The 10,039-nt window shown below is 45.2% G+C and overlaps 1 protein-coding gene across 4 annotated transcripts in view; it reads right to left on the bottom strand.

Annotated features, from left to right (window-relative positions):
- Nucleotides 1-107: 107 nt before the first annotated feature.
- KDM4B (lysine demethylase 4B) overlaps nt 108-10,039 on the bottom strand; it is a 165,534-nt gene continuing 155,602 nt past the window's right edge. For all 4 annotated transcript variants that reach the window (XM_019513435.1, XM_019513437.1, XM_019513439.1 and 1 more), the window contains 5 exons: nt 7,039-7,224; nt 6,786-6,950; nt 6,080-6,199; nt 2,362-2,454; nt 108-487 (listed from right to left, as the gene is read on the bottom strand). In XM_019513435.1, coding sequence (XP_019368980.1) covers nt 302-487; nt 2,362-2,454; nt 6,080-6,199; nt 6,786-6,950; nt 7,039-7,224 — 750 coding nt within the window. In that variant the 3' untranslated portion in view covers nt 108-301. The remainder of the gene's footprint in view (nt 488-2,361; nt 2,455-6,079; nt 6,200-6,785; nt 6,951-7,038; nt 7,225-10,039) is intronic.

The following is a 10,039-nucleotide window of genomic DNA, read 5'->3' as shown; positions in this document are numbered from 1 at the left end:
AAAAAAAAAAAAAAAAAAAAGGAGCCCGGTGCAAAGCTCCACGAGCGCACGCTTCCGAAGTCTCCATGTGAAATGCTGTCCGACGGAGTTTCGAGCTCCCTATTTATTGGTCAGCAACGTGTCTAGCAGAGTAGAGGTAGCCTGTAGCCAGACACGATCATCTTGTAGTCCCAACCGAGAGCAGGTGAGAGGAATTCACAGCAGGCTATTGCACAGGGCTGGCCTTTTGTTCCACAGTTTCCTGATTATTTTTCCGTAAGGTTGAAAAGGGTTTTTTCTTTTCCTTTTTCTTTTCTTTTAATTAAAACATGTTGCTCTGAGTTCCTGGCTGGTACTGCGTCTGCAACAGGGTCTCCATGAAGGCCAGGTAATCCGGATTCTGTCCATAGTCCTCGGGATTCCTGGAATTGCCGACCCGGGGGCGCTTGGCTGCCTTCACTTCATCTCCTGAAAACATCTCTTCCTGTGGAGCCCCAGTGCTGAGAGACTACAGGAGACAGGAAAGGACAACGGTTAGAGCTAAGCAACAAAAAAGCGAATGGCATCAGCTGCCAAGGGTGCTCGTTTCACAAAACTGCCTGGGTAACCAGAAGCGAATGTTTTGCTACGTGCATGCTGGAGAGCCAGCAAAGTCTGGCGAACGCAGCAACCAGCTCAGAGGAAGTTGCTGGGCTTAGAGGAACCATTGAGTCTGCGTCCTTCCTGGAGTTGGGTCTCTTCCACTCTAGCTCCTGCCTCGCAAATCCAGGGCTCACTGTGCCCCTGCTTTTTCTGCTCCTTCCTAGAACAAATCACCCAGAAAACTGAAGCTTCTTTCACTTCCCACGTCACAAAGAGACAGCTTGGGGAGGGCCGCTCTCAGAATCATGCCACTATCCACACGCCAGCTCTTATATTCTCAGGGGAGAGAAAAATATCATTAGCTTCCAGTGGCTTCCTTCCTTCATCCAACTCTTCTGTGTTAATGCACTATGCACACCACTGCCACAGGACCCTTCCTAGCATCTCTGGGACAGGAGGTATGTAACCAAGTTAGAAGTTTCCAGGCAGATGAGTTATTCACTTTTTAATTGCATGCCTCTCCTCTCTCCGTTACAATGCCTGAAGGTCAGCACCAATCAGTGTGACAACCCCACCACACCCCATCTCACCGTTCAAAGTCACTCAGGAGCTTTGCTTGAAGGCAGGGCTCTGGCCAGGAAAATATGTGAGCCCTCAAAAGTGCAACATCAGCGTTGCCCCTGCCTCCAGAACTGACAGGGTTTTTTAAAGGAGAGAGAACAGATGACTAAATTACACAAAGCATGACTCAACTTGGAGCCTGCTGCCCTAACATCTCATTGAGATCACGAGGATTCAAAAAGGATGAGACATTTATAGGGATAACGAGAACATCCTGAGTTACACTGGGAGAACAAAAGGATTTTCAGAAGTGGTTTTAAAAAAAACCAACCCTTCAATCTTCCATGGCGCTCATCAACTAATAACTGGTAACAGATTCCTCCGATATTCCCACTGTCAGGTTATTCCACCTACTTTTGGGGATGAGAGGCTTTTTGTGCCACTTCTCTAACCACCTATTACTAGCCGCCGACACACATGAAACCCTGTGGGCAATGGGACTGACTTGGTCTGGCAATACTAGTGCACCTCATTTTATTTTCAATTTAATCTTTCCAAAGCTCAGTTCCACACTTCTGCCTTCAGGAGGAAACAGTCGACATTACAGCCATCTAGAACAAAGCAGGCTGCTGTATGCTTTCCACAGGATCGGGTATCTGAACTCACGTTCTGGCTGGAAGTGATGGCCTTAAAGGTCAAACAAGAAAATCAGGGATGGGATGGAGTGTGTGTCTCTACATCCACAGACTCCACTTCTATAGAATCTCAATGCAGACCTTCCTAATCTGAAGGTTAATTCACTGCCATGCAGTTAATTATATATTGGTCTTTTGGGTGAGAATTCAAACAAATGGGTCCCGTGTTCCACATCCACAGTCAAAGTTCTTTGAATAGCCTGCAACTGGTAAGAGCAGCAGTTTGTCCCAGTTTAACCGACCAGCTTCCCAGACACCAGTGGACTGCGGTCCATCTCAACTGATTACTCTGAAGTTGCAGGATTTCCATGACAAAGTTTGTGCAATTGGTCTCCTAAACATGACCAGGATCTCATCTAGGTACGGTGTCTTGATATGCAGAAGAGGAATTGTTTACAACCTTTTCAAATGTCTTAATGAATAACTGTAAAACTTGAGGCTGTTTGTGAATGAACTGGCATCTTACAAAAGCTGGGCCTTCCTTTTCAAACTGACTGAGCCTCTGAGAGCAGAAGTTATTTTATTTTGCTGCTTCAATACTTACCAAGCGGGATTTCACTCTCTTGGGAAGCTCTTCCTCCAAGGTGTAAATATCACCACGCTTTACCATCAGCTGGGAACCATCTTCAAACTCCACCTGCGGAGAGAAGAAAAGCCATCATCAGCTGACTGGCTTCACCATTGACTATACTTCAGTATCTCCCAAGCTCTGAATTTTTCTCACCCTTTCTTCAAAACTCTCCAATGGACACTGTAATATTATTGGGAACTATTAAAAGAACCACATACTCAGCCCTGCTGTAATGTCCCTGAGATAGTCTCATGACAGCCCGTTCTCCTTCTGAGATGAGGCAAGTTTTACACAAGCCAAAATGAAACAATGCCAGCTACCAAAATACATTTCTGTTTTAACAAGCAATAACAAATCAGTCAGGTATTACCAAATGGCATCAACTCCTCACCCCAAACCTCTCTGAGCGCTGATTATATCATGAATTATGCAACAAGAGATGTTACAGGGATGTTTATTCATCAGAATGAGCATGTAGAGTTTTACATGATAAAGTGTTCAAAGCCTCTTGCTTCCTTTGCTCCAGACTCTACCCTCCTAAATAATGTAGAACCACATGCAGCACCATTTAAGAGAAAGGTACAGCCTGGGTTAAATTGGAAAAACTCAGTGAACAGAAAGAAACCATGTTCTGGACTCCCCTATCTGTGGCCCCACACTGTGCACCGATGTTGTGACTCGTCAGATATGCAATAACCACTGAGTTTCTCAAATCAAGAACCATGCGTCAGTTGTAACAGTTATATGCAAAGGAGTGAGTTATAAGCAGACTTTAATCTTCCACTCCATGAACACCCAGAGGAAGTTTAAAGACAAATTTTGGGGTCAGCACTTACAAACTCAACCTCTAAATCTAATGTGCAAAGCCTGGACTTAGTGGCTGGCTGCACAGTGAAGCCACTGCAAAATAAGATGGGGAGAGGAGGGTGGGGGGAAAGGAAGGTGAATTTAAGCCACAAAAGCTATCCCACACTACCTCAATATGTGGATACTCTTATTCCATGTTAAAAGTGCTTTGGTAAGGTTTAGTTTAATCCAGTTCTAAAGTGGACAAAAAATAAGGCACAATTAAGTGAAAGATTGTATGAAACAGGAAACTAGTCTGAAATGACTTTTCAAAGCTATTTCTCCCTGCTTGCAGGTAACTACAGGAGATGCAAAAAGCACATTTTTCTCTCATTTCGTGCTGGCAATGGCATTGCTTATTTTCAACCGTTTAGCCTTTAATGTTATTCTACACAATCAATGTCAAATCCCTACATTCTGATTTAATCAGAAAGCGCAGACAAAAAAATAGATCTTCCATGGAGTGATACAAAAGTTAAATTTATTTAAAATGCAGGTTAAATCAGATTATGTTTCCCTTGCAGCAGTTAAGATTCATCATATCAAGGAGATCATTATTGTGCAAAGCCGGATTACTATGCTCTTCTGCTCGCAAGTCCAGGCCTTGGGCATTTTGTTCCTAGAGTGAGTGGAGTTTAGTGTATGGTAGATCCTTCCTTTGAACAAAAAGCAAAGAAGGGTTTTCCCTGCCCTTTTTACAGTTGCTCAGAGGCACCAACGTGTATCACACAATGGTTCTTTTTATACTGCAACAGGTGTTAATTTAAATGGAAGCGTACCGGGAACACCTGATACCTTCCCCAAATCCTTGGGATTGCTAAAGCTTTTGCAGACCCCTTAGCCTAGAGGTAGTCAAATGAACATGCTGCGTTTTGTAGACTCTCTAGTGCTGAAATACCAGCGCTGTGCATGTATCGCAGTCCATTCCTCCTTTGCTGGTAATTACTAGTATTCTACCAACAAAACCCTCATATGGGGAACAGGGCCCCAAACAAAGGAGCTGGCCCAGCACACAGCCTCTTAAATGACAAAACTAGCTGATTCTGGTCTCTACCAGAAAGGGAGGGAGACAATGTGGATGACAAAACTGGAGACTTAAAGGTATCCAGTTATTACTAGAGAACAGGTAAGAGAGAAGACAGTAGAGGAAAATGTTCCCACAAGCTGCTCTGCCCATTTACCTTCCGTGACTGAAGAGAGTTTCCAGGGGCAAGAGTAGTCTCTCCGGGCGTTTACAGATGTGTTCCAAGAGGCAGGGCCGCTTTAATTAGCAAGGCTCAGAGAGCTGTGCTAATTAAAGCGCCCAGAGCATCACGTGCATCAGTGTCCCCACAATGAAAAGGACTGGCGGGGGTGCTTTCACTAAAGCTTATGGAATGAGCATTGGAGCAGCCTACCTGCATGTGTATAGGAGCCCTCCAAGTCCTTCCTATCCTGACCTCCACTTAAACTCCCAAAAGGGTTTTAATTATGTAACTACCCATCCACTAGGAGCTGCAGGTCACAAGTTAATTTAACATAGGCCATCAGACAGCTACCAGATGCTGGTGGTATCACATCACTTTTGACCTGGGTCAGAAGTGAACTGATGCCTTATATAATCCCATTAACAATCCTGAGCCATTCAGTTCCCGATTATATATTCCCCCAGTGGATACTAGTGGTCTCACCCTTCAGAAAGTCCTCTCTGTTAGGGACTTTCTTCCGTTACAAGCTCCTTGGCACTGGTGAACCTTCTGTCAGAAACTATTTGCAAAAGGGACAGAGGAAGGGTTCGATTTCTAATCAAAGCAGTTTCCAGAGACCAGGGCCTCTTGAAATCAATGATTTATTTTAGTTTTAGTAGAACTCTCTACCTTTAGAAGGAATGTTACTTCGTGCTAAAAAATCCTCTGTGGACACTAACAAATCATTTGATGGTTACTAACCATTCCCTCATTATGGATATCAATCACTGCATGGCGATGAACCACCTGCACAAACATTTCCATCTGAGAGAAAAGCTGAAAATTTAAGAGCCTTTATATGAGTGCTCCAGGAAGGAGGAAGGAGGGATGGCGGTGCTGTCATTAGAGTAGCTCACTGAGCTGCTTTAATTAAAGCGCCCAGAGCATCTCATATATCAGCATCCCTGCGCTTAAAAATGGCAGCACAGTGGCTTACTAAAGCTTGTTTGACGAGCTTTAGTTAAAGCACCCCCACCACCGTTTTTAAGCATGGGGACGCTGATGCACATGATGCTGACAGCAGTAATTACCACGCTCCAGCTGACTCGATTAACTAAGCCTGCTTCGATGCACGGTAATTACAGTGTCAGAGCAGCCTCGCTGCTCGTGTATAGGTGCCCAAAGAGCTCACTGTACATCTCGAAGGGCCAGCGATGTAGGGACACAGCCAGGTGCCTGGGACAAAGCACAAGTGACAACTTCCAGTTCCTGCTGTAATTGTGAACAGGCAACCTGCCAGTAGCAGTCATATTTTTTCACATGCCCTCCCCAACAAGTTGGTGCCCAGAGCAGTTGCCCCTACTGCCCCAGGCCCCCAACCTTAGTTATACTACTGTTAAGGGCAGACACAAGTGACACAAATCTGGACACAAGGAGGCTGTGTTTGTGCATATGTGCATCCATGTTCTGGAACAAAATCCTTCATCCTGCTCTATACATTAGCATTACAGATCCTGTAAGACCAAAGGGAATGTAAATCCCCAAAAAGCCACACTGCATCTTCAGAAACACAATAAGCCTTTTGTACCTATGAGGTATAAATTCTCCAGTATACAGAAGGACCAGCCAGCATGGGAGGTGGACGGGGATGGGGGGTGTTTGAACTCCTCCCTATTTACCTGATATATCTGACTGATCTGGGCTGCGATGAACTTGGCCTTACAGACAATTCCATCAGTCCACTGTAGCTGAACCACCTCACCCTCTGGAGGGGGTCCCATCTGGATGCAGTCTCTGCTCTGAAGACAACACACAGAAGAAAAGTTAGAAAGATGATGGACATGTGCTTGCACCAAATCACACAATTCTGCCTGAAAAAGTGAGGGTGAATGACTTGGCTAGTATTGCATGGTGAATCAGTGGCAAAACTGTGGATGGCACCTAAACTCCTAGTTCTAGCTACTCAATACATTTCCTATGACCTGTTTACTATGAGAAACCAAATCTGCATGCAGTCCATCTGCTTCCCCCCGACAAAAAGGGCAGACAGAGAGAGAGATGGTTCAGATTAAAATATGCAAATCGCTGACATGACAGAACAAACGGACTGCATTGTGCAAAGTCATCAATCAGCACATGCTGACGACGAGTCTTGGAAAATGAGTAGAAGAAAGGAATCCAGGTGGTAATCAATAAAACCATAATTCTGAAGGAGATATATGAATATCATATGTATTGGGTATGCAGCTAGTACTATTTTTTACATCTCCTATAAAAAATGCATTACAGTTTTCTTTATTGTTCTTTCCTTTGATGTACCAAGAATGTATCACTGCATTTTACAGGATGTGGTGCAATTATAGAGGAGTCTAGAGAGCTTCTTACTGTAATGCTTTCTGGATACACATTGTCACTGTAGGAGCCATCATCAAAGTTGACCTCGTAGAAGGTCTGTGTTGTCATGCCAATCACTTTACACCTGTAGTAAAGTCCGTTCCGGTTCTTTGTGATCACTGTCTGACCCAACGATATCTCCCTCCGAAACTGGATCTACGGAACAGAGGAAAGCCACCGATCAGGGATCGTGAGTCATGACAAAAGATGTAGGAGGAGCGGCTTTTAAACAGAAGACACTCACGTTATGGTTGGCTGCTTTGTGTTTGAAGCAAGTGATGGACACAACATAGGGCCAATCATCCGGCTCCATGGGTACCCCTGCAGCATGGGCGCAGGTCACGTGAAAGGAAGTGGAACAGTGCTCATAGGAGCACTGAATGCAAGCACCCAACACCTTCTTCATCCGCTTCCGACAGTATATGCATTTCTGCAGAAAAACACAAGTTGACATAATGCAACAGAGAGATGTTACTCAACATCGTCGACATCCAGCTACCCTTGTATCGTTCTCATTTATATAGCAGAGCCCAAGGGCCTCAACCAGAAGAGGGGGTGCCCACACACACAGGGGTAGCCACATCCTTTTCAACTTGCTTACTGAACTACCTGCCCTTTCTCTGAATCCAAGCCAAGAAGCTAGAGCAGACACAGAACTACTGTCCACATGAACAGCCACAAGATGACGACATTTTAGTCTTACCAGCATCCATCAATAATTCAATCCAGCATACTTGTGTTGGACAGCAGAGTCCTCCCAAATTCAATTTGAGACCATATTCACTAGTGGGCAACATTATCAACATTCCTCTATGAGTATTATGAGAAAGCTTCTCCTTCCATTATACACCTGTTCTCCAGAGACTTGTAACACGCATCCATTTTAATCCGTATGCAGCCAAAACTTGGCAGACAAGTGGCTGGAAGAAAAATTTTTCAAGGCAAAAAATATTGCTGCTTTAAACATCAAGAGTGCCCTGGTCCCAGTGCTGGGAGCGAGCCTGACATGCCAGTGGCAGTCTCCCCTTTCTTCCAGATTCCCACTTCCATGCAGACTGATGATCAACCTTATCAGCTGAAATCCTCAAAGCTGCCTGAAGCACTTCAGCACTGAACTGCCACTGAATTTTCAAGGGGAACCAGGCTCATTGGGAATCCACTTAGCTTGGGTTTGTAAGCTTTTACCTCTAGAAAAGCCGGCACAGGTGGACCACAGAATTTCACCCTGCCTGGGCCTCCGACTGAGGTAACTTAATAAAGATGGGATTTTGCATTTGGGAGCTAGGACGGCACATAACTCTGGAAAAGCAACCCATCTCTAGAAAGTTGTTTGTTAAAATAAGTGGCAGCTGTTTGAAACTTCTCAGATGAATAAAATCCCGGGGAGATCAGGTTTGCGTGCATGTGACCCCCTACACAGTTACATAAAACCTTTATTATCGACACATGGAAGTAATTTCCAAAAGTTAACGTGCAGAGGCTGGGACAAGGCAGTCATCTCTGTTTTCAGGTTACTCTCTCCTAAAGACCATTGAATTATCTTGCTCTTAGCCCCACTCCCCCTTCCTTCTTCTCATCTACACACCAGGATCTCATGTTTTCACTGTAAGCGAGAACCTTCCCCTGCAGCTTCTACCACTGGTCTCAGGGTTTCTTCCCCCTTCTCAATCCTCATTAAATTGAGGTTATTTTGATCCTCTGCAGGGTCTTAGGACCTTTCTTCTCAGGTCCTGGGACCTCCCAGTCCAACTTGTACAGTAGGGCCACAATATCACATCCACTGCAATGCAGTGGTAGAGAAATGGGACAGCTGGCTGAACACCGCACCTTGAGTCAATGGTAAAGTCTTAGACAGGGCTCCGCTGTCCCAACTCCCTGCCTCCTGGTATAAGACAACTATTTCCTCCGATTATTGAAAACCAAAGAATGCTGCACTGCAAACCTCTTCCCAAATCACTCCAAAGAGCCTCCCATTTCAATATGACTTGTAATACTGTCATGCCTCAGGGCCAGCACCGTGCAAGGAGCTGCAAGACCAGTAAAAGGCCATCTTTATCCATGAAGAATACCTTCCTCTCCCCACCACGACCTGAGAAAGGAAGAGCTGAAACCTTGCTCTCTCCTACACCCCCTCGCCACCCCTTCACCAAGTCCCCACATCAGTAAAACTCCTGCATGTGGACACAATGAGGCCAATTCACCTCTAGCGTCGCTCAATCGAAGGCCATCTATCTATATCAAGGGTGAATTTGGCTCTGAGCTTTTACTCTGAATTTCCTGGCTTTTGTTAGATTAAGTCAGTCCCTTAGTGTTCCCTGAATATGGTTTTTGGTATTTAATAAGCTACGCCTTTATCACTCTGTAAACCATGTTCAAAAGCCAGATAAGCACCGCAGCAAAGTGTGCAGCAGGAACACAGCACAGAGCAAGTCAATAGCAATGGGATCTCATTATTAAACTGTCAATACCTAATTCTCTCACCAGCAGGGAAAACCACTGATATACAATGTGCTCGATACTGCCTCTCGAGGGAGCATTAACCCTCGAGTATCAGGCAGCGGCTTTCACCGGAGCAAATATATGCTTTCAAGCCCGAGGCAATTAACATGCATCTAACGGCATGCCAGCGGCAGAGCGGCTCTCTAGGACAGGAACGTTTAGACAGATCAAACATGATCAGAGGACAAAGTAAAATTTAAGTGGTGGGACCGTTGCATTTGGAGGATGGGTGGAAGGAGGAGAGCAGGAACAGAAGACCTGGAGGCAGGAGACCCGGGACTGGCAGAGCTGTGACGGCTCTGTATTATGGGGAAGACACACCAGACAGCTTCACAACAGGGCAGGGGAGGGGAGGTGGGAAGAGAAAGAATGACTAAGGTAGGAGAGGAAAAAAAAAACCCAACCCACTCAGAATTAATGCACGCCAAAAAATCAGATCATAGCCAAGAGTAAGAAATGGACTGTCTCCTGAATGATGAACACTACAATTCATTTACTCTACTGAGGGATGACAGCTAATTATTCTGGATTTCCACGTCATAAATAATTTACACACGCAGGCCCGCAATACGCCATTAATCAGGAAGCATGCAAACTGCATTCTTCATCACGACGGAGCGCGCTCGGATGAACAGAGAAGTCTGTGCTTTAAGAGACGCATGGCCTTGTTGCCTAATGTGGGTTTTGGGGAAGGGGGAAGACCAGGCAACTTTCATAGTTTCATAGTTAGTAGGGTCGGAAGGGAC

The sequence above is a fragment of the Gavialis gangeticus genome, unplaced genomic scaffold (assembly GCF_001723915.1).
Source record: "Gavialis gangeticus isolate Ggan-Ray unplaced genomic scaffold, GavGan_comp1, whole genome shotgun sequence".
NCBI classification, from domain to species: Eukaryota; Metazoa; Chordata; order Crocodylia; family Gavialidae; genus Gavialis; species Gavialis gangeticus.
The sequence above is the reverse complement of the archived record's forward strand: the minus strand, read 5'-3'. Positions and strand labels throughout refer to the sequence as shown.